Raw genomic sequence first — 24,739 nt, 5'->3', positions numbered from 1 at the left:
GCCACACGGCGCCGGGGACAGTAAGCTCTGGAAACCCGGCCGTGAGGGGCGGGCACAGGGAGCGCTCGGGGCCGGTGCCCGGTCGCTCCGGCCGTGAGGGGCGGGCACAGGGAGCGCTCGGGGCCGGTGCCCGGTCGCTCCGGCCGTGAGGGGCGGCCACAGGGAGCGCTCGGGGCCGGTGCCCGGCCGCTCCGGCCGTGAGGGGCGGCCACAGGGAGCGCTCGGGGCCGGTGCCCGGCCGCTCCGGCCGTGAGGGGCGGGGCGGGCCGGAGGAGCCGCCCCTGCCCGCGCAGGCACCGCCCCCGCGGGGCCGCTCCTGCCCCGACTTCCTGAGGGCGGGCGGACGGGCGCAAGATGGCGCCGGGCCGCTGGCGCCAGGGGCGGTGGCTGCTCAGCGCTCTGCTGCTCGTGGCGCTGCTGGGTCCCGCCGCCTGCTTTTCTTCGTCCTTCTACAGCCCCGGCGAGCCGCGGAGCAGCGTGCGAGTGCTGTGCGGCTCCAACTGGAGCCTGGTGTTGCAGGGCCAGTGGATGTTGGAGTTGTGAGTAGCGGCCGCTTTCCCGCCCGCCTCGGAGGCAGCGTGGCCGGGGGGGCGAGGGGAGTTCCCTGCGGGCATGGCCGGTGCCTCCAGCCCCGCTGTGGGGACGAGGGGGCCAGGCCGGCCTTCCCGCCCTGCGGGAGGGGCCGTGCAGCTTCCCCACGCCGGCAGTGGCTGCCCGGGCACGGCGAGAGGGAGCGGCGGGCGGTGCCCGGTGCCCGCCCTCACAGCCCGGTCCGCGGGCATGGCCGGGCAGAACCCGCCGGTTCCCGGCTCTGTGGGCACAGAGTGCCCAAGGTTAAACGGGTCACTCCAGACAGAGGGGAATGAGGGATATGGAATGAAGGACATGGAAGTGTCGGAGCGAGCCCAGAGCAGGCCACCGAGTTAATCAGGGGAATGGAGCTTCTCTTCTTTGAGGAAAGGTTGAGAGAATTAGGGTTGTTCACCCTGGAAAAGAGGAGGCTCTGGGTAACCTAACTGGGGCCTTCCAGTACCTGAAAGGATTTTACAGCGAAGATGGGGAAAGGCTGTTTACAAGAGCTATGACAGACCAAGGGGGAGCACATTCAGACTAACAGATAGTTGGGTTAAATTGGGTATTGGGGAAGAAGTTCTGTACTGTGGGGATGGTGAGGCCTGGCACAGGTTGCCCGGAGAAGCTGTGGATGCCCCTGGATCCCTGGAAGCGTCCAAGGCCGGGTTGAACAGGGGCTTGGAGCACCCTGGGACAGTGGAAGGTGTCCCTGCCCATGGCACGGGGTTGGCACTGGATGGGTGCCCGAGTCCCCTTCCAGCCCCAAGCATTCCCCATCCTGTGAAGCAGCTGTCCCTCAGGTTCTCATCCGAGTGCCCAAGGTTAAAAGGGAACAGTGTCCAGCACTGCCCCTTGCCCTGCTCCCACCGGGGACTGGCCCTGGGTTCTGTGTGAGCTCCAGGAGGGCTGAATTCAGTAGGGAACATGTAGCAGGAGTGGACTTCCAAAGCAGGATTACATAATATCCCAGCCTTGAGCTCGGAGTTCTCATTCAAGTGAGATGCATCAGATTTCATTAACTTCTGCCTGACTGCACTGGAGTGGTGACTGTGCTTGGGATGTGACACAGTTCTTGAAATGCATGTGACTTTATTTTTGGTGGAGCTTCGCTCACCTGCGTGTATTTAGAAGGGGGAAAGGCGCTTGAGGTTTTTTTTTTAAGACAGCAATGAATAAAAAAGTAGTTTAAGTAGGCAGTACAGCCACGTGGTACCTGTGGGCTGTGCGGCTATAAAATAGGATTTTATTGTGGCATGTGTGCTACTCTGTGGAAGTGCTTGAGTTTAAAGCAGTTTGAACATCTGAACTCGTGCTAACTCCTAAATACTTAACAAGCTATTAAAGTTGTGGCTTGCCCTTGGATTTGTTTTATCTCCAGTCTCTTGTTAGCGAGGTGGAATATCACCTGGGCTTTAGTGCTCAGGATCCTAGTCCACCCTGGTGCTAATCAGTGCATATGTGGTTAATAGGTTAATCAGGAATACCACGTGAATAGGTGGTAACGATCTGAAAACACCTGATAGTGACCCAGGGATGCCAACTGTTATGGTTGAGGATTCAGAATGGGTTTTGTGTCTCTCTTCATTTATTGGGATCTAAAAGGTGGAGGAAAAAAGAAATTTGTTTTAAATTGGAGTTTTTTTTCACTTAGTCCAACGTGGAAGCAATTGTATGGAAGTTACTGATTCACACACAGGTTGGTGAGTTTCAAGGAGGAAGGTTATCTATGGTGACTCAAAGTTTTTATTTCTAAAAGAAAATATTTAAATAACTAGTGGTGCATGCCTCTGAAGAAGACAAAAGAGGAACTGACTGAAATCAGAAGTGGTTGGGGTGGCAAACAATTAGAATCCTTTGGAAGCCTTTACTTCAATTGAAGAATTGGTGTTTGGTTTGGAGTGAGAGGTTGCTGAGAATAGCAATGGTGGCAGCGTTAGCTTTAGTGTTAGCTGGGCATGGTACGTGTTGGTGCACTGCTTAAATCAGAGTCTAATTCATGTTAATCGGTGTTTGATGTGTGAAAGATCCTCGGCTCTCCACGCTATTTCCTGTGGTTCATTACTGGTGCTTTCTGCTTTTCTCCTGAGGAGGAGCCTTTCTCTTTAATGAGGGTGCAAACTCGGTGCTGCCGGTGTGGAATTAGCGGGAGCTGGAGCTCTAGGACTGGTTTTGTGAATGTTTCCCGGGCGGGATCCGGTCCGGGATTTTTCCCCATGCGCTTCCCGGGTGAAATCTGATCGGGGTTTCCTCCCCATCCCTGCTCCGGGTCCTCATCGTCAAAATATCTTTAAGAGAAGGGGGAAAAGTCGGTTTTATTTTGGAATTGAAGCTGGGGCAGGCAGCATCTTTCAGCCAGTGAGTTTTTCCATGGGCAGCAGCTGTGTCCCTCTTGCCTAAATATTCCTTATTGGGCTTGTGGCAGAAACTCCAGGCGGGAATTCTCAGCCCAAGTGGGGAGAACAGCAAACACAGCCTAATCCAGTTCTTGCAGCAGTTTGCGTTCTGATGGATTTTGGCTTCTGCTGGTTTTTATCTGGTTTAGAGCCAGTGATCCACACAGGAGTCCTGAGTGTCAGTCCATGCATTCCTTCCATGCTGTCTCAGGCTGGCTGGCAGTGCTGCAGTAATGTCCATTACCACCTCATTTGTTTGAAGAACCTCCGATTTATTTACAACACCTTTGTTTTCCAATCAGTATTTCTTTTAAATGCAAATGTTACTATAGCATCTTCATGAAAAAAAAAAATGTTTTTTCATCAGCTGCCCTTCTGATGCCTCCTGCTGTGGTAAGAACAGGTACAGCTGCTGCTTAATGTCAGTTTTCCTATTTGGGAAAGTGGAAAATCACTGTGTAGTTCCACTTTTTTGTTCTTCCCAGGTGCATAAATAGAGAAACTTAGGTTTGCAATTACTTGTGTGTGGCATCTGTAGCAGAAATAGGATTTTTCTTCCTTCATTCCCCCTAGCTGAGGTGTGTGTACTCGGCTGGCTTTTTGTAAATATTTTGTTATTCATAGCTGGGAAAATTGCAGGCCCTGGAAGCGCTGCTGCATTTTATTGATAAAAATGTTTTGGAGAAGGTTCTGTAACTGCCAGACATTGCAACATTTTTTGGACGTTGTTGCTATCACAGCACACAGGTCTGGGCTGGAGTGCTGTGTGTGTGATGCTGGAATGAGCTGTGTTTTAAAAGTTTCCCTCTTTCTGTAGCTGTGAGATAATGATTCATTAATATGATGAGTTTTCTTTTTGTCTTTAATATTGTGTCTGTCTAGAACACAGAAAACTAATTTCTGGTCTGCTTACTTAAAAGTGCGTTTTTCATTTGTAAACCAAACTTGTTCTAAACTTGATTTATCTTAATTTAACATCCTCTTCTTTTTGAGGTAAATTAAAACAAGCAAACAGAAAAACCCAACCTATCAATGAACTTGTTGTCTTCATGCCTCTGGTTGCAAAAGAAACTGTTTATGCTCTTGGTGCATCTGCAGTACTTCATGTGCTTGTTCCCACGTCGGGTATTAAATGTTGTTTTGGCTCCCCTTTGTTTCAGCACAGACCAATTGCTGTGTGCACCTGAAAAACAATGTCTTCATTGTCCATTTCAGTTCCAGCCAGGTGAAAAGCAGGAGAGCAGTTAATAGTCGTGTTTCTAAGGCTTATTATTCTTACAGTGTAATACTTCTTATTTTTTCCCTGTCACTTATCATGAAACATTGCCATGCTGTCTGTGTGGCCGGTTGCTTGCCAGGGTTCAGCCTCCCACCAGCACCTCTAGTCTGTAGCTTCAAGGGAGTGTGCTAAAAATGAAATGGAGTGTTTTGGCATGTGGATGGTTTAATCAGTTGCCTTGAAGTACTTTGTGTAAATAAAATCCCAAACGATGTGCTAAATATTTAACAATTGCTGTCAGTTAAGGATTCAACAACGCTGAGAATTTTCTGTCACTTAAGGGTGTCTAGTCTTTTACTTCTTGTTAGCGTCCAGGCTTTTCTTTGTCCTATTCTTAAATACCCAGCAACCCAAAACCCAATAAAAGCAAAAAAACCCAGGGGGAATGAAAATCAAGTTATCAAAACTCTGTTTTGGTTTTGAAGCCTCTGCAGTGCTGCTGGCTGAGTCCAGAGGAAGTGACCAAACATTTTATCTAATAACTGAACACATAGCTGAGTGCTGTGCAGGGCATTGGCTGAACAAAAACTGCAAAACTGGGATGCTGAAATATACTTTGTAGCAGAAACAAAACCGGTGCAGAAGGAGACCTAAAAATTTATAGAATGATGTAACTTAATCTGCTGAAGCTCTAGAATAATTAGCATAATTTTTCATTGATTGATTTGCTTTCTATTTTAAAAATAATTTCTTTTTTTTAAAAAAAGCCTTGTCTGGTTTGGAGGGGTTTGGCACTTGGCAGGAAGCTCCCTGACAGCTTCCAGGATTGTGTTGTGGTGATACAGATCCACAGGGGTAAATGACAGGGACCAACTTCTGTATCTCTGGCTGCCACCTGCTCACTTGGAAAGTCATTAAAACCACACAGTTGCTCTGGAGCTTTTCTTTTGTTGGCATTACAAAGCTGCCAATCCTGCCCCAACACCTAGCTGTGTTTGGAATTGTCTTTTTTTTTCCCCCATTTTGTATGCTTGTGAGATCTGTAGCAATAAAGCAAAACTATTTAAAACAATAAAGGTAAGAATTTAATTCTGATACCGCTTTTACCATTCTGTTGGGTATTGTCCCCACATTTTTACACTTATTAAAGTAGCATTCCCAATATGAGCTCCATCAAGCAGCTTGGTTTAAGGAAGTTTTGCTGTTTTCTTTTCAGCAAATCCTCTCATGCTGATATCCATGAGCTGTTTTTCCTTTCTCCTGGATTTGTGCAGCTTGGTGAAATTGCCATTTGAGCCAAGTGTGGAATGGCACTCAAGGTTACATCTGGTATTGTTGGTCATGGTAGTGAGAAGGCAGATAGAGAGTCAGTTAAATGTACTTGAAAAGGAGTGAAATGGTGAATTCAGTAGCCAGGCAGGTGCAAGCAGAGAGAGAAGAGGCTCAGAGCTGGAAAATATCAGTACATCTTAGCCAAGTCTTTGTGCTTGCTGATCCACTGGGGGCGATAGGCAGAGTGGCACCTTTGCTCAAACTGGTTTCACTTGACTGGGTTTTGTTGTACTGCCTCAGTGAAGTTGTTGGTATTTGAAAGCCAAAGGTTATTTTGTGCTTTAGATCAGAGATAAATAGAAGTTAAAAGCAAAGCCTGAGTCTGAGAGCTTCAAACTTTGCTTTTCAATTGCTTTGTTTATGCCCTCTGCCAAAAGCTTTCGGTATTGTAGTGGAGTAGGAGAAAACACCTGGATGCTTGGGAATAGTGGCTTTAGTCTGCTGAGGTCAATTGTTGCTGCAGTGATGGATGTTTGCTGCCTTTTTTATGGAGGGCTGGCCACGTGTGAGAGCATTTCAGCTGTAAAACTCTGCTGTGGAAGAGCTCTGCAAGCATCAGCAGTGAGGTGTGTGTTGAGGAATGTGCAGTACCTGCTTGCAGTGAATAGTTTGGCAGTGTGTCCCTTGTAGCTGTGATGGAGATCAGCAAATTGCCTGTTCATGTGTAACAGGCTACTGAAAACGTTCTTTCCTTAACAGAGTGCCCGAGACCTGATTTAAATTCCAGAAGGCTTTGGTTTTTCACTTGGAGAGCCTGTTTTCTTGTCACACCTTTTGCACTGTGCCTGCAGGTTGGCAGAGCTACCCCCTTGTGCCCAGGGAGGAGCAATGGGAGTGACAGCCTGAAATTTGGTGCTGTTGACCAAGTGCTCATTGTTTCCTGGCCTGCCTGGCGTATGGCAGAAGACATTTGGGTACTTCTGCTTTTGCCCAAGACCTGCTCTTGCATTTTGTGCCTTGAAATGTAACAAAGACTTGTTCCCCAGCAGACATGAGGGTCTGTTTCCCTGCTCCTACAGATGATGGTTTTTTCTATGAATTTAAGAATGGTAGTTGTACCATAACTTCTGTGGAAATACAAGTCTGCCACAGTTCGAAAAACCCTGTTGAAATCAAGTACTTCCCTCAGTGTCCTTTGGGGTGCAGAAAGTTTTTGAAACTTTTGATAAGATGTCCTAAGTGTGTGAGGTATTTTACTGTTTAGTAACTTACCTCCCCTTACACTTACTCTTCCAGTATTTTAAGACTGGGGAAGAGACACAATAAAGCTTTGGTAATGTAGTTTATTTGTTATATCCAGGGGGCAGGCATGGATTCCTTGATGCTGCACCACAAATGCAGACATGAAAGCTTCAGGAAGGTGAAGGTGTTGAGGTAAACAGCAGTGGGAACTCTGGCAGAAATCTGTTACAAGTTCTCTCTTGAATGTGTGGGGACAGGCTGTTTCCTGGCTGGCAGGAATTGGATGGGTAATTTCAGCAATGTAAAGCAAATATTTATTCCTGGTTATCTGTGCCAGTGTTCAGCTGGAGTGGCTGGATCTTGCAGCATTATATGGAACTATTGCCATCCCATGTCCAGTACTGATACTAAAAATTAGACAGCCAACAACCACAGCTTTTTGTGAAGTTCACTGTTAGGGCCTGTCACTGCTGAGCTGTGACATGGGTAGATTTTCATGCTGCTTTGATCTAAAGGAAGTATTTTCAATCATATAAGTGTTAGTTGTGTATTGAATATTCCACTTCATTCAGGAGAAATGCTCATGCATGTCAAATATAAATATAAGTTTTGATGGAGTCAAAATTTCTATTCCAAAATCAGATTAAAAAGGCTAAATGATGTATTCATTTTGAAAATCTCATGGTGTGTATTTGAGACATCTGGAGAAGCTGGATTTAGAAAACAGTCAAGCTTCTGTTTCATTTTAGATCAACACCAGCTGCATTATCTGATGGATGTTAGCAGGTTCTTATTTATCAGTCAAGCTTGTATAATGAAATAATCCTGTTTGTAAAGTACAGTACCTGCCAGACTGTTATTAAAAGCTCTCTCTGGGCCAGCAGCACAATGGAGAGCATTGCTGCATGTGAGACTTGTTTCCAGCATCTTTTGGGAAGATACTGAGGGGCTGTCTCTTGGCAGGATAAGATTTATGTCCTTTTTGCAGATGCTTTCACACAGAGTGATGTTGACTTAAAAAGACAAGATAGAAGCTTTCACAGTTAAATAAAACTAGCATTTTTAATTTGTGTTCTTTAAACTGCCAAGTGACAAGATTGCCTTTTTTAAATACAGGAGTTTAAAAACTACCCCAAGGCACGCAGAGTAAATTTAATTCCACCTCTTCTGTGAGAAATGACCTGTTTTACATGAAGCTTTATTGATATGAAACATCTGGGGGTGGCAGGGGATGTCTCTGTCTGCAGCCAGTAGGGAAGTAAGCATTCCTGAGAGCCAGAGAACAGGCATTGCCAGTCCCTGGGTCACACAGCAGGGGTGGCAGATGAACCAAAGGAGTGGAGAACCTTGGGCAAGTTCCTAGGGATGGTTCTGTGCTCAGCATCTTGGACTCTGCCCAGGAGGGAGTGTGTTCCTGTGCTTTGCAATGGATGGGGGAGCGTGGTGGCATCTGTGGAGCCCTGTGACCAGGAGAGTGTCCCCAGACTCACTGCTCTCATGGTGGCATCTGTGGAGCCCTGTGACCAGGAGAGTGTCCCCAGACTCACTGCTTTCATGGTGGCATCTGTGGAGCCCTGTGACCAGGAGAGTGTCCCCAGACTCCCACTGCTTTTGCTGCCAGAATTCCTGCCCTGGTAAATCAGATTAGAGCCTGTAAAGGTATCTCCTCATTGGTAAAAGGCTGAGTCTGTGCATGGGCAGCTCAGTCTGTACCTCCCAGTCCTGGTTCCCTGCACAGGTTTCATGCAGACTTGGCCAACCAAGTTGGGCTAAAATGCAGAAAGGTGGCAAAAGGCATTTTACTATCAATTTTATCTCATCTTATCCGTTATATTAGCTGCTCTGTTTCCAGATTGATATTCCCAATAGGTGCAAAATTGGTTTAATTCTTCTGATTGAGAGTGTAGAAAATTCAGCTCTTGAAAAGAGTACTCCTATGTTTCTGAATGAATCCTGGGTAAAAACAGGATGATAAGTATGAGCAGCAGGAGTTTGATGTGTGCTCTTTTTAAGTCTCTCATGGCTGCTATCAAAAAGGGCATGTTGTGATGTATGGAGTAGTGGGTTAAGGCAAATGCAATTTCAGGAAGTTCTGAGGTGTGGGAAATCAATACCAAATGTTGTGATGAAGGATGGTACTTCAAAGGACAGCCTTGCTTCAATAATTCAGATAGCTGCCATGGAAATGTATTTTATTTCCTATGTAAATAGAATAAATCACAAGTGGTGAGGAGTTTGGATATGAATTTCTCACATCTGATTTGTTTTGTTCTAATAACATGGGGAGGCGCATAGGGATTGATAAAAGAACTTTGTCTTATTCAGTAGACTTGATGAAGAGAAAGTGTGGGTTTTTCCTTTGTGCCTGGCACGTTTGTACGTTCTCTGTATGATAAATCAGTTTGCATGTGTGTAATGGCAGAGTATGCAATCTTTCCCTGCCTTCCCCTCAGTTACGCCCCTTGGTGCCCGGCCTGTCGGCAGCTGGAGGCCACCTGGGAGAGCTTTGCCAAGGAGAGCGAGCGGCTCGGCATCACCGTCGGCAAAGTGGATGTCACTCAGGAGCCAGGTACTGCATCCAGCTGAGTGCCTCATAGCAGGATTATTCAGCACAACCACCATTTACTGTTTAATTAGGCTTCCAAGTCACAATAGTGTTCTACACACTTTGTTTCTCTGTACAGTTTGTATTTCTGAGCTGAAGTTTGTAAACTCAATTTGAAGGATTAAAGAATTGGGAGAGTGATTTGGCTTAATACTGACTTACAAGAGGCTTATTCTCTATTTTAATCTTCTGCACTGAAAGCTGTTGCCTGTCTCATTCCTCCAACCTGTCTGCAGAAGATCCCGGCTCTGTAGCTTCCCATTAGGAGAATTTCAGGGTGTGGTAGAGCAAGCCTGCTTTAATGAAGTTACTGTTTCCAACATGTTGCTGGTTTATTGACTGCTTTAATTGTGGCAGTGCTTTATATTACAGATGTTATTGCTGTTTCCTGTTGGTGATGCACATATGCAAATATGTTTATAAAATCCCTTCCCTAACTATTCACAGGAGCATGAATGCAATCTAATTTATTCCTTTGGTGACTCCCTTCAGAGTTTTGAGTGTGTCTTTGTACAAGCAATATTAATATTGTATAAACCTCTGTGTCTCCTGGGAATGCTTCATGCTTGTTTGGGCTTTAAGGGGATAAAGGAGTTTATCAGCAGTATCAAAAGACTGATAGATGAGATGTTATTAGGAAAAAAAAAGCCAGACTTTACTGATTTTTTCTTTGCTTTTGCTTTATAAAGTGTGTGAAAAATGTTTATTACTTGAATACATGCTGAACAGATTTACTGTGTCAAAACCTTGTCTCAGAATCAGCAATCTAAATTGACGAGACAATGCCAGCTGCTCTAGACCCTGTGTAGGTTCATGTCTTGTTAAAAGCTCACAAGCATAGGAAAAATCTGGTATCAAAAAGCTGCATATACTAATAATTGTGTAGTTAATAAACAGAGGAGTTTTAATATTGCCTTGTTCAAATAGATGTAAACTTAATACTTGGATTTCTAATGTTGCTGGGAGTCCCGACCCCTAAGCATGAATTTCTTCTGAGTCAAAGGCCTGACCAAAACAATGAATTTGTATCAAAGCTCATGTAATAAACCTCCAACATCCAGCTCAGCCCTGGGAGCTGCAGGCACTTCTAGAACTAAGGAATGCTCAAACTGGAAAACAAACATTTATTACGTGTTTGACCTTTGGTGCTGATGTAATTTGGAAGATATGAGTTTCTATGGAGCTCTCCAAAGTTACTGAGGTATTTTTACTGTGGGCTTTGCATCAGCCTTTCAGTTGTGTTTAAGTGCTCTGTCTCCTTTCTTGATTGCACAATGGTACTTTAATTAGTGTTAGTTATGTAACCCCTTCATTGAATTGGAAGTAGTCAAAATGTGTTAAATTAGGGGAAAACCACGAGATGAGTGCAGAGTTACATAAAATTGCACTTCCCAAAGTGGCAGGAGAAAGTGGCCATTCATGGTGCTTAATTGCAGGAGATGCCTGAAGAATGAATCCACCAGAGTCTTAATGGCTTCACAGCAGCTTTCAGTCCTTGATGTTCCAGCCTTGAAGTGCTTCCTCTTGCCTCATCTTCTGCATTGAAACATTCAGTGTGGAACAAGCACATAGTGGAGATGCTTCTGGACCCTTCAATTCTGCATATTTGTGGTGCCTTTTCTAAGCTCCTGATCACAACACTTATCTGTCAATTATGACAAGACTTCTGGATCTTCTGTGTCTTCTTTTAGTAGTTGCTGGCTGAAAGCAGCTAGAGTTTTAGACGACATCTCTATTCTTTGTACATTTTCAGAGATGTGCATACCTCTGAAATACCTCAGATAAAAGGGTTTTTGAATTTTTGATTAACTGCTGGTTTCATAGTGGATGTCAGTTTCTGATTTGCAGATGCTTAACTGTAGCCAATTCAAGATTGTATTCAACAGGCACCAAAACAGTTTAATGTTTCTTTAAGTTTTGTAGCTGATTCACATCTAGTTTTACCAATCTAGGGAGGTGCCTTGGATAACCAGCAAACCTCCACCAAAAATACTGGGGGAGCTTAGATGCATTTCATAACTATTAGATTTTAGAGTTGCTTCTGAGGTGTTCACTCTAGGATAGGCCACAGGTGAGAGGTTTGAGCTGTTATATTTCCTCTGCCTGAGTGGCATTTGTATGAACTTCAGAAAGCCTGTCAGTGTTCCCATGACTTTCTCTGTTGTTAAGCTAATTATGTTCTTTGTGTCTCTCCACCCACTTTTCCTCGTGCAGCTGTGCTGTCTGCTTTATTAATTCTGCTGCTACACTTGTGGGTTTGTTTGCTTTATATCTCCCTGTGCTGGCACAACTTTTAGCTGTTTCAGAAAGTTTTTCATCACCCTGCCTCTTGTAGCAATGCAGGCAGAGAGCTCAAAAGCTGAAGTAAAGAAGCTTTCCTTTCTGGAACTTTAAAGATCATTTGCTTTACATGTCTTCAAACAAAATACTGAACAAGAAAAAAAGCCATAACTCTTTTTTTGTCTATTCCATAGAGGCATTCACACTGAGGGAAACATTACCAGTGAAACTTGTAAAAATACCTGGCTTATTTCAGTGTGGCTCATCTTTGTCTCTAAAGGCAGAAACCCTCTTGCTACAATACTTTTCCATGGCTAATTCTGTTGCCTAGAGCTGTTTGCTTTATTGAAGGCTGCATAAGGCCTTCATTTCCCAGAAGATTTTCACAGACTTTTCTAAAAGGCAAAGCTAAATAACCATACTCTTTACACTGGTACTTTATATGAATTATTGCCTATAGGAATTGAGCCCTCTCTGATGGACTCTGAGTGCATCTAATGCTGGGCTGGTCCAAAACTTCAGCTGTGTGCAAATACTGGGGAGACAAACCCATTGATGAAGGAAATCACCTCCCAGTAAACATCCTTCAAGCTAAATGTTCTTCCTTCATTTATAACCAATATTCAGCATCTGTTGCTGTTTGTGGCATATCTGAAGACAAACTGTTAACCTGTATTTACAAAACAGTGGTGAAAGCTGTGCAGCCTGCTCTAAAATACAGATATGTTGCTGTTTACAGATAAGTCAGAATGCTGAGAAATTTCAGTGTTACTGAACTGTTTGTGTGGTTTTCTTCCCTTTCTAGGCTTGAGTGGTCGTTTCTTTGTCACAACACTTCCTACAATTTACCAGTAAGTGTGTCATACTGGGAACTGCAGCTGTTGTCATTTGATTTCATCTATAACTGAAAAGTAGGGGGAAATGAAGGAAGAGTGACTTTCAATTTCAGCTCAGGTTGCTTTAGCTTTGATTGCATGATGAAATTGTCATGTGAGACTTTTCTTTAGTTTAAATTACTTTACTAAGTTTCCCTGTTCTCCATACTATTAAAAATGGAGCAGAGAAAACATTTGCTCTATCTCTTCTCTAATAAGGTGATGCCATCCTTAAAATAATGAACTCTTCATTAAGTCAGAGTACTTTGAGTCGTGCAGATACACAAACAAATACATGTTGTATTGCACTAAAGAGTTTTAGTTGTTGTTTTGCACTGGGTTTTGTATTGTGCACTGAATAGTATGTTTGGATCCTTTTGGGATTTTCCTCTTATCACATGGACTTCCTCCCCCTGCCCTAAGCCTCAGTGATAGTGGTTTGTCAAATACATTTGTTTGTGCACTTTTAATTCTGACTTGTATTTGGAAATGGTTTGGTTGTTAACCTCACATGCTTTGTGTATTTGCTGTAGTGCCAGTGAATATTTAGGAAAAATAGCAGTTTTATAAATGGCAGAACCCCATGCTGTTTAAAACCTGAGGTTTTTCCATGCTGGATTACAGTTCCCAACCCCTCACTCTGAGCCAGTGAGGTCTGTGATGTCTGTGGGGTTTTGGGTGGGTTTTTCCCCCGCAGTCTGGGGCTGTGTGTGCTGATGGGGTTTGTTTTGCAGTGCCAACGATGGAGTGTTTCGCAGATACCGCGGCTCCCGGACCCTGGAAGATCTCCAAGGCTACATCTTGGAGAAGAAATGGGAAGCTGTGGAGCCTGTAGCAGGATGGAAGTCTCCATCTTCTATAGTGTAACACTTGGTTTTTGTTAACAAAAACAATGCTTTATATCTCATTATTCACTGAGGATCCTGAGTTGACAGTTTAAAGACAAAAGGCCTTTATTCCTTAGACTTGGAGAAGCCATCAGTATTGACAGCCTGATTCCCAGCTTCTCACCTATAAAGGCAGCTTATTTTCTGTGTTTGCTTTTGTTTGTGCCTGCTGGGGCTTGTTTATGTCATCTTTGAAAAGAGATTAAAAGAAAAAATTCAGCCACTGATCATTATGTAAAGTGGCATTTCTCATATCTGCCGAGTCCTGGAATCAAGTGTGTGTTTATGTAAATTACTGCTTCGTGACTTCTGGCTACTGGTACTTCAGCTTTGAGGGTTTCTTGTTTATTTCTTTACAAGAGGGACTTTTGTCTCCCTTTGGAATAGCAAACAGTGTAGTGCTTACAGGATGTATAAGAATTTGTTTTTAGAGAGAGGGATTTGCTTAGAAATATTGTAGAAAGCTTGCATGACACAAAGGATGAACCCAAGATGTGAGCGGCCTGCAGTGCATAATGGCTTCAGCCAGAATGAATAAACTCACATCAGAGATCCAGAGAGGATCCTTATTTATTGTGTGAGAAGGAAGAGGAGCTGTAGGATGTTTAGGGATGGGGAGAGGAGCTGCAGGGCTGCTGTCAACCTGTCCTTTCATTTCCTTGTGTTCCAGGATGCATGGCATGGCAGGGCTGTTTCACTTCTCGGGGTGGATCAGGGTAAGTAACTGTGTGCTCTTTTCCATACTCCTTTTTATGCTTAATAATCATATGTTCAAAAGTCAATACGTAACTGAATATTTTTATTATCATTTTATGGGAGTTGCTTAGTGTGTTGCACAGGAGAAAGGAGGACAAGGGGTTTTTTAGTAATTTCTGAGTCTGGGGTTCAAACTGGCAATACCACTTGTGTAGGAACATGATGAATTTGGATAATAGAGTAATTACCAGAAGTAAAGGAGAAATGCTTAGCTACACTCATGTGTGCTTTAAAATATTAAAGCATATTTTACACTAAAATATTTAAAGATGCTCTCATTTGGGAACTATCCAAGTTTTTCATGGCATCCAAATACTGAGAATTTTCAGATTCTGGTCAGGAAACATCCTGGTAAAACCTTTGAGTGTCAGTGAGATTGAGAGACTGTATTTGATTGCAGCAAAATATGTTACTATTGTAACACGTGCTTCAAGAAAGAAATGTAGGTGAGAGTTGGAACAAGTTTGTATCCCTTCTACAAAGTACCAAACTAACATAGAATCAAGCAGAGCTCTCAGTTGTGTATCTTTTGATTCTTTCACTGGATAATATTTACTTTTTATAGCCTTCTGATGTTTCTGTCCCATGGTTGCTCTGAAGTGGTGTTTTTTCTCTGTAGTCTCCTTCCTGAAAAATTAACTGTCCTGGGAAGAAACCTCTAATTTGTGTTCCACTTACATGCATATTTCAGGTGTACATTTCCTCACTCCTCCTGCTCTGCTGTCTTTGCTTAGGCCTTAACAAATATCAAAAGATGTTCTGACATTTAAAAAGACGACTCTGGAATTTTTGTGTTTAAACTGCTGTAAATGTTGGTTGTGGTTTGTTTTGCAAGAGATTTCATGTCATAATTGACCTCCTACCAGCTCACTGACTCCATGTGCTGCTTGACTCAGCCAGTTGAATTTGTAGGTTTGAGGAACAGACCAAAGATTGAAAGAAATCTTAATACTGTATTTGGGTTATTATATTTAAATTTAGAAGTGAAATAATTTATTTACTGTATGCTTAGAGTGTGTGGCTCCTTTTAAGACCTAAAAATTTTAAGTAAGAGTTGAATGGTTTGATTTTAGTTAATGAATAGGTGCCACATAAGGATGAAGGATGTTGTGGTACTTTTCTGCAAAGCTCCTCATCCATCCATCTGCAGGGAAGGTTGTGTGTGGCATCTGTAATGCTAAATGTCTTAGGGAGAAGGAATTGAGGAATTGTGCATCCTCTGCTTAAAAAGCCTTTTCATGTCAACAAATCAGTAAAAACCCCCAAGATTTAATGGTGTCAGAAGGGGAAGACTTCAGTATAAATGCTGTTAAATGAAAGCTCTTAATCAGACAGCAATGCATGTAATGGTGTTGGCAGTAGAAATCCTAAGTGGTTTTAGGTATGAAGTTATTTAAGTATCTTGTTCTAACTTCCAGCAAATTCATAACTACCTCACTGGCACTCTTGGAGTTCATGTTTGGGTTTCCTATGCCATCTTCATCTTAGCTACCTTACTGATTGGCCTGCTCCTGGGTTTGGTAAGAAAACATGACTTTTTTTTTTCTCAGTTAACTAAAACTCCTGCCACACTGTTACTCAAAATCAAAGGACAAAAATGTTGTTTAAGGCTTTGGAGATTTAGGGGTTTAGGTTTTTTCAGGTTAATTGCCAGTTCCACAAGTGTGTTCTGCAACTGCAAGGGCAGTTCAAACAGTTCTGCTGGTAACTGGTTTAGCCTGCTGATAGGTCACTGTTCCTTGTAGGATGTGTAAAAGTTGTTTCTGGGATATGGATCCCTGCCCTTCAACCCAAATGTTAGTGAAATAAAGAAAAATGATGTCAGTGTATTTCCCAGTAGTTCTGGGATGTGATTTCAATGCAGTTGAAATCTGAATTTAGGCAAAACCATGTTTTATACTCAATGTGCATACAGAACTATTGTATACAGGCACATGTTTTTGATTATTCAATTTCAACAGCTGCGTTTTTCTGGATGGTAGATTTTCACCAGATGAGAGCAAAACAAGTTAGTATAGCTAGGAGCAAGTGAACATCATGTTTTAAAAGAAACTCTCCTTCTTCCTCTTTCACTAAAAAAACCCCAACTGAAAAAGCTGAAAAAATGTGAAGTTAGTATCTTAGCTCCTTCCAAAAAGCTTTTCAATGATTGAAATATATTTCTTTCACATGGTGTCAGCTCTGTCTTTTTCTGTGCACTATTCTTAGCATGTGACAGTGAGGCACAAATGTCTTCCTTGCATTTTGAGTTCTGCACAGGGCTGGTTAAATAATGAGCACAGAAGGTGGAACACACACCTGCACTGGAGAGCCAGAGATAGGAATGGAATAACATCCCAAAATACAGGAAATCTTGACCAAGGTTTTTTTCATGAATTTTCAGAAAGTAAAAATTCTCCAACTGTGTTCTGAGTTGTTCTTCAGCTGTGAGCAGTGTCAGTACTGAATAAATTTAGCAAAGTAGGAGGCAGAAAATGGGTAGTAGAAGGCAGGGAATGCTGGTTAGTGCACACTGAAAATGCACTTTGTTCCATGTTTTTATTTAGCTCTTATCTCTAAGCAAGAGAACACAATTTTGTAAATTTGATTGTGTATATCTATCTAAAAGGAATGAGTGCGGGGACTTTTGCAATTGCTAATGAAATGCCATTTTTATTATTGCTAATGAATGCCTTTTTCCTTTCCACAGGTCCTGGTTTTGATTTCAGACTGCCTCTGCCCAGCCAAGTCAAAACACTTGGCTGAAACACCTGGTAAGAACTCTTAAAGAGGCTGAGGAGCTGTAGTTTCAGGTGTAAATTTGTAGGAGAAAGGGCAACACACTGTTCAGATCTTAGGTGTGAACCAGGAGCCAAGTAAAATTGGTTTGTCTTAGGTTTGTAACTCAGTGGAATAAAGTGAAAGTCCATCTGTGCCTGACATGCAAGGAGAAGTAATGGAAGTGGAGGAGAAAGCTACTGAAGATTTAAGGAAATAACTGAGAAATAAGGAAAAGTTTTCAGTCACAGAACCACAGAACGGTTCAGGTTGGAAGGGACTTTAAGGATCAACTGGTTCCAATCCCAGTTGGAATAATAATTGTAATCCATTGTAATAATGTTGATCAGTATTTCAGAGCGTGTCCCTGCAGCCCAGGAAGGCTTTGCTGGGGGAGTCAGTCTAACTGCAGTCTCTGCTTTGTTTAGAAGAAGCGATCAGCAAGGAGAACGCGGAGAACGCGGCGCTGGAGCAGCCGGACGAGGCCGCGCGGCTCTCTGCGGATGAGGCCGCCGACGTCCAAGATCTCTCAGATGGAGAAGATGCAGCAAACTCGAGTGCTGATGAGTCAGAGGAGGATTTAGCACTTGGAAAAGAATCAGGGGGAGAAGAAACGGAAGACTTAAGCGAGCAGCCGTTAGCTGAACCAGAGACTGAAAGCGCAGTGAGGCAGCGCAAGAGTCAGGGCGCTGAGAAGGAACTATAGCTTCCCCTGTGGTGTCTCTTGCACACCTGGACCAAAGAAGTGTCAGACCCCTCCAGGGTCTGAAGCTGGAGCTTACACTTGATTTGTCGTTGGTGTTTACGCAAAGCTCTGCTCTGCCAGCAGGCTCCTCTTTTTTTAAGCTTAGTACTTGCTTACTTTCTTTGATAAGCACATTTGCTGTGTGTTGTGTGACCTTAGCTGTGACAATCAGAATCAGTGTCTTATCTGTTCCATGTCCTCAGAGAAAAAGGGGGTGTCAGCCTCAGTTCACCAGCTCTGAAATGATCATTGTGTGTGTGTGTCCCTCTAAGGACTGACCTGGGCAAATCAGGACTTTTAACTCCATGGTAGCTTGGCAGGATTGTGACTTTTCTGTCTGAATGTTGATTGTTCCCAAATGCCACAGAAGCACAGAGACAATTCACTAGTGAAAGGAGGCACTTTACTGGTCTTCTATCAGAAATGTTGTGTACCATGGGTTTGTTTTTATCACTTTCAGCTGAAGCACCTTTCTATTTGGTTTTGTTTTGGAAGTTGATCCTGCAGCTCACCCCCAGACGTGTTAGTTTTTGGTGATCCAGAGGCTGTGCAGCTTGAGTTGTTTGACCCAAGGAGTTGGAGTAATTAAAAACCTCAGGCAGAAAGAGAGTGGCAGCTAAATGTTTAAAATGTGCTGGAACTTTTAGAAGGTTTAAAGGAAGTTATCTTGGTTGGCGGAAAATTTTGCCAAAGCACAACTACTTTTTTGTTGTTTTGGTAATTTATTCCCATCAGGAGATTGCAGCAGGAAATACTCACTTTGGAGTCAATAAGTTGTGTTTATCATGCCAGTACAAGTTTGTCATGTGCAGTGCAGTCCTGCCATTTCCAGCTGGGAATGCTTTTGGCAGAGCTCAGGCTGCTTTAGTGATGCCATCTGGAGAGGCACTTAGGGTTTTACCTTTGATCACTTCTCTACTTTTGCAATCATCACGTTGGGGAAATAGAGGGGGCACAGGTGGGCAGGGGTGAGGAGCTTTGGGTTTTGCTGCTTCTATCAGAAAAATGTGCACGTGTTGAACTGTGTCAAGTGAACATGGCTTGTCAGGTAGACAGCATTAGGTGGGTAGACTTGGGTCATTAAACATATCAGTGTATCACTCCTTTGGGTTAATATGTAAGTCTTATTGGTGAGGAGTACCCTCCATGAGATTCTGTATGTTCCTGCTTTGTTGATGTATGACCATGAACGCAAGATGTGTCCTAATCTTGATATTATTTTAAAATATATATATATGTTGCATAAACCTTGCTAACATGCATGAATTTCATCTTGTTCTTTAAGAACGAAGAGTAGTCAGAGATGAGATCATCTCTTATTAGAAGCTGCAAATGCAAAATGCTGGTTTCCTTTGAGACTGAGATTAATAGGGCCAATTTGTGTTGAAAGCTGTTTTGTTGTTGTTTTTTAATGCTTACAAAGAACATAATTGCCAAGAAAGCTCAACTTTCCCATCCATGTCCTGTTCCATATGTTTTCAAACTATATGGTAGAAACTCTGCACTTGTCTGCTAGAGCTGCTCAAAGAAGAAAATGATGCTGCATATCCTGAATTTGAAATTTCTTAAGGAGTACTCCCAGTCTGGAGTTCGATTTCCATACAGTGGACACCTGTAAATGTGCTTTTATGTGGATGTAAACACAGACTTGATGATATCTACACATTGCACTATCTTGAGAAGAGCTTGTGGTGTTTGGGTGTTGTCCTATGTAAGTGAGAGGTGTAAAGCCGACCCAGCAGTAGGTGAGGCACACAGCAGCCTGTTAAAAGCTACACTTCTGTCTGCAGAAACCAGGAGAACTTTGTGGCCACTCCAGTCTGAAGAGAAGAACTGTGCACTTTGAAGACAAAAAGGTGTTCTCCCAAGAGCTGGGTTCCCCTGTGGATTTCACAAGCAAACAAACAAACCCACAAAAGGCACTTTGTCCTAAAAGGCACGTGGTCTGTGAGATGCTGTGGGAGAGATCAGAAGCCCCTTTGTGTGGTGTGTCTGAATCCTCTGCTCACGTTTCCTCTGTCATTGGGTTTGGATTATTAAAACCAAAGATAGGGAGTGTTTTCCATCATGGCAGACCGAGCTGCAAGATCACTGATGAGCAGGGATTAAGTAAGCAGGCAGCAGGCGACAGCAGCTTAGGTCTGTCTGGTGAATCTAGAAATGAGCTTGGTCAGGCTTCTGAGGGCTCTTGAACAAAGGATGGATGTTCTTCCTGTGCTTTGATGAGTAAAGTAGGGAATATTTGTGCTGACTGGGTTTGACCCTATTTGATGTGCATTGGTGTATCTTATTACAAAGATCACCCAACTGTGGCTAAGGCTTTGCTTAGAAAAGGTGATACTGTGCAACCATGGATCTCTCCAACATTTGTGGGGAAATGACTGTAGTGTGATACTGGAGATAGTCAGTTTTGACTAATATTTATCTGGGAAACAGCAGGCAGCAAACACTGTAAAGGCTAAATTGGTCTTTAACAGAAAAACTATTAGCTGTGCAGTAGGAGTGTCATGTTAATATACCTTCCAGGATCAGGTATTTTTCCACCAGAACACATTTTAATTGAATCATGTGAATAGTGCTAATTAGACCATGACAATAGTTTTAAACTTGGTGTGTTTCCAAAAAGTCAGGATCAACCTTTTGTGCAATCTGGGTGTACTGTTATCTCTGTTCTGTTAGCATTAATCATGAAGAAATGGAACTTGTTCTTTCAACCTCAGTATAGACAAAAGGGCCTTGGAGAAGCTGCTGTTGGCACTGTTCTAAATGTTTTGATGAAGGACAGGGCCTTAAGGCTTGTGAACTAGAGCTGTGTGTCAAAATTAATTTAAAGTTGTTGAGAAGCAATTTAAATATCAATTTGGCTTCATGCCACTGGAATGGGAATGCTTAACAGCAAGTCATGGAAAAAATCTGGCAGGTTCCTTTTTCAAGAGGCTGGAAATCCATCCAGCATTCCAAACCTCCTGTCCTTGGGATCTGTGTGAAACTTTTATGTGTGTCTTGGAATGCTCTGTATCTACTGCCCCTGTGGGAGTGGGACATGTTATGTGGGTTTTCTTCTTGGAAATGTTACACAGGGTTGTCTGTTACATGAAAGTGTTGCAAATTTATACTTAGGTGTATTTTTACTGAAATGCCACATAAAATTTTGTATTTATGACCTGCTTGGTGTAATTTTCATTTCCCCAGTGCAGAGTTGGCTCATCTGTGTCATTAACAAAAGGTTTGGTGTTTTTTTTTAAATAATGCTGATCTTCCAATTAATCACAGAGGCTGTGATTTGTGAAGATTCCTTAACATCTTTAAAAGGAACCTGGACATCAATGAATTGCTTCCTTTTGGAGGGTTTCCCTGGAGGAACCCAGGGCTCTCAGGGGTTCAGAATGGAGCTGGGCAGAACAACATAACTGAACCCTTAAAGGCTTCACCTGCACATGAGGTAGTTCTTTCCCCTCCCTGAGAAATCCCCTGACTCTGCCAAAGCTGTGCTGACTCCCTCTGGGATTTGGAGGCCAGCAAGAAATGTACAGAGCTAAAGAGCCATCCTCAGGTTGTGGTTCACATTCCAGGCAGTGCTGCAGGAATAGGCTGTAGGGACAGCTGTGCAGAGGGAGAAGGGACAGCCAGGAACCATCCCTGGACCTCCTTGGAGCAGCTGCTGGATCTGGCACCTGGATTCCTTCTGCTCAGGTGAGTTACCTGAGCTGCCTCTCCTTGTGAATGGAGGAGCTGCAGGACCTGGGCCATCTGCCACTCCCTTTGCTTTTCTTCTTTTCTGCTGTGTTCATTTCTGGATGCCAAGTGCAAGTTGGAATGGTATCAAATGAAGCCTTGGGAGCATTTTGTTTGCTGTCTCATCAGCTCCTTGTTCTCTTTTGTGATGTGAGAATATGAAATTTTCTCCATGAAAACAGCATGTGGAATACTACAGGCAAAATTGTATCAGGTTTTGATCAGGTTCAAGCAATCAGGCAAATCCAAGCTCTAGTTTTATAGGGGAAAGACTGAAGAGAACTGAAGTGGTAGAAAAGCTTCATTTTTCTATCTGGAACTGGACCAGTGGTAAGTCCCAGCTCTGGGAATGCAGCTGCCCAGTAGTGTGTGCTGTCATTCCCTTCTGCTGGGGAGGAAGTTGTGTTTTGCTTCAGTAAGTACTGTGGTGATGGCTTATTTTTAACCAAACATCTTCATTCCTCTCCCATTAGAAAAAAGCACCTAAAGCTCTCTGCTTTTACTTTCAACTCATCTTTCCTGAGGAGAGAGGAAAGCTCTGTATTTAACCACACAGGGAACAAATGGGGATGTATTTATCCTAATATTTTCATTTAAATCTCCATTTTACATGGAAAGGCTGTTTTTTATGGCTCATTAGAACTACTTGGAGCCTGCTGGTACTTGAGACTTCTACATCTGTTCATCTGGATTCCAGGGCAGTGTGGGAGCTGAACCTGCACACCATGGATTTTCCTGGCACAGGCTGGGCCCGTGCCTCACGTGCTTGCAGAGGATGCAGAAAGGACAGTGGCCATTCCAAGTGTCAGTCACACATCAGGAAATGACAAGATCACCTTGATAAGGATACTTTTTATGTCTGTGTTGCTGTGGTTGTGGGGACAGTAACACAGATCTTTGTAAATCTGCCCTGGATTGGTTTCATTGTACTCAGAACCATCCAGCTCCTCCCAGGAGAGTGAGTCCTCTGCTCAGTGCTCCACTCCTCTGCCATCCCAGCAGTGTCCAGACTTCCCAAAAGAGACATCCAGGGGCCTGTTCCAGCCACCTGCTGAATGGCCAAGGAGCTGTCCTCATCCCTGCAGCATGCCTTGGCTTGGACTCCCAGAGGGGAGTTGCCAGATGGCTGCTGGGGTAAAAACTCCACAAATATTTTCTGTTGGTTCTCCTGCCTGGCTTGGAGGGGACAAAATGAATTGGTTCAGCTTTGACACATGTAAGATGTATCCAAAAACACTCTAGAAAACAAGTATTTTATGACTTTATTTGGAGAAATTGTGGGGCTTTCAGAAGCCTAAGTAACTGTTTTACTTATGTAAGGTACTTGATAAAACAGCTTTGCACAACAGTCTTGAGAAATGGCAACGGCTTGTACACTAAAATGTTTGAATTCTATGCTGCAGTTAACTTCTCCAGTTAATCTTTACTGCAGCTAACTGAAGGGAGAAAGTCCCAGCTGGGCCATCTTTCCCCTGCTGAGGTTTTTGTGTGCTGGCAGGAGACTGTTGATGTTGTCTCTCTGATCCTGCAGAAGGACACAGGCCCAGGCTGGAATGCTGTGCAGAAGTCTCCCTTTCTAGCAAGTCACAGCCACCAGGACAAGCATGTTGTGGCTTTTCTCTGAAGTCTTTTTGGCTTTTGCAGGTAGTGCTCTCTAGGCCACAAGGTGTGTCTCTGTTCAATAACCCTCTGTGGGGCTTTTCCTCTGGAATTGGTGATTGATCTTTCTGACCCACAGTGAAGTTTCCATTGCAGAGCCTGGCTCAGCTGAGCTCCAGGTGTGACCCCATTCTCTGTAGCTCCTGCCAAAGGAACAAGGGAGAAGCAGGAGATGAGGGAGGGGATGCTCACACCATCCTGACTCTGTTGGGGTTTTTGACATGGACTGTGGCAGTGAGGTTTGTGTGGTTGCTTGGGCAAGCTCTTGGCTGTTCAGCCATGATGGATGCTGCTCCTTGGCTCCAGGGTTAAAGGTCAGACAGCCAAAGCCTCATTAAGCAGCCAGAGAAAATCTCACCCAGAAAAAATTCATTAAAATGAGGAGCCAATTACTGGGAGAGAAGCTGTGTGTGTTGGTGTCTGATGTGCTGGGAGACCTGGCATTAAATCTCATGTTTCCCTTAGTTTTGCTGCCCTTGTGCTGATACTGGCACCTTCCACCTCACCCCAGCTCAGCAGCTGGCCAGTGTGGGAAGTGGTGGATCCTGCTGGAGGCTCCAGTTCCAGTTGGACCCCTGAGCTCTGTGGAGCATCTCAAGGTGTGTTGGCTGCATTGCAGCAGGAATTCAGTGGCCCCAGAGGGGCTTTGGGCTGTGAGTCCCACATGTGGGAGGATCTATAGAAGGTGGTACCTGAGAAACTTCACTACAGGGGAGGGAAGAGGAACTCTGAGCCCAAGTGGCAAAATAGGGCAATTCAAGTAAATCACCAATATCCTGTGAATGTGGCAGAGAAGCATCTAAGTGGAAAAATAAGTATCAGGGTATTTTGAAGAATACAGGCATTACAGAACAGGGAGAGGGGAACAGTGGTGCCACACTATTGTTGCCTCCGGAAATTTTTGCGACTTCCCAACATAAAAACCTTTTGAGTTCATTAAGGTTGAGTTCAGCTGCACATATTGGAATGTTCAGCTATCATGCAGCACTTCCTTTCTCAAGCTCCAGGATAAATACCTGTTTTTAGCACAGATGATGCAAAATTTACATAAATGCAAGCGGACATGTCCCCAGTCTTTTGCTGCGAGCACAGTGAAATGCCAAGGTTAAAGCAGTTTGCATTTGAATTGTTTCTGACACTGATATGTGACAAATGCCTCGTGGTGTAATTGTGTGTAAGTTGAGATTAATGTGCAGTCTGCAGCTGAAAAAATGAATATATACATATGATATACTCTTAATTTCCCTGTCAAACTATTACTGTAAACCCCTTTCAAACTCTGCATATTTTTTAAAGTCTAAAACAAGGAGAAATGAAGAAATGATAATCAAGTCTATTACACTTTGGATGAGGGTTGTGTCTTTGATAAGATGATTTTATTTCTGGCCAGTGAGTGCATCTGACTCCTTAGGAATAACAGGAGCCCTCTGGGTTGTGGAGATGGAATTACCTGAAAATCAGGAGCGTTTGCCCAAGGATGTCTGGCAGCTGGGTCTCTCTACCAACTGGCCTTGGTATCCAGGATTCTAATGGCAATAACTGCAATCTGACCTGTGTTAGGTGTTACCCTGAATGTGCAGGCTGGGTCCTGCTTTTAGAAACCATCCTAATCAAGATTTTGCTTTTAGGGTGTCAGCAGAGTCTTTCTGCTTTCAGTCTCTTGGGTATTTTGGATGACAGAGGGGAACGTACATTCTTGTTACTGGAGCTTTAACTGCATATTTCTTTCTTTGCTTACTGA

General features: G+C 43.6%; 1 protein-coding gene across 4 annotated transcripts; it reads left to right on the top strand.

Annotated features, from left to right (window-relative positions):
* The first annotated feature begins 286 nt into the window (after positions 1–286).
* Positions 287–20,767, top strand: TMX4 (thioredoxin related transmembrane protein 4). Of its 4 annotated transcripts, none has more exons than XM_077176287.1 (8): positions 287–539; positions 9,153–9,268; positions 12,390–12,435; positions 13,194–13,322; positions 14,017–14,062; positions 15,521–15,622; positions 16,792–16,855; positions 17,291–20,767. In XM_077176287.1, exons 1-8 carry the CDS (start codon positions 355–357, stop codon positions 17,563–17,565), a joined length of 963 nt encoding a protein of 320 aa, XP_077032402.1. In that variant the 5' UTR covers positions 287–354; the 3' UTR covers positions 17,566–20,767. The 4 variants fall into 4 exon arrangements, with proteins under 4 accessions (XP_077032402.1, XP_054484631.2, XP_054484630.2 ...); XM_054628656.2 differs by having other exon boundaries at positions 293–539; positions 17,288–20,767; XM_054628655.2 differs by lacking the exon at positions 287–539 and adding an exon at positions 3,412–8,333.
* The last annotated feature ends 3,972 nt before the right edge of the window (positions 20,768–24,739 follow it).

The sequence above is a fragment of the Agelaius phoeniceus genome, chromosome 3, assembly GCF_051311805.1.
Source record: "Agelaius phoeniceus isolate bAgePho1 chromosome 3, bAgePho1.hap1, whole genome shotgun sequence".
Classification (NCBI taxonomy): Eukaryota; Metazoa; Chordata; class Aves; order Passeriformes; family Icteridae; genus Agelaius; species Agelaius phoeniceus.
This window is presented reverse-complemented; position numbering and strand designations above follow the sequence as displayed.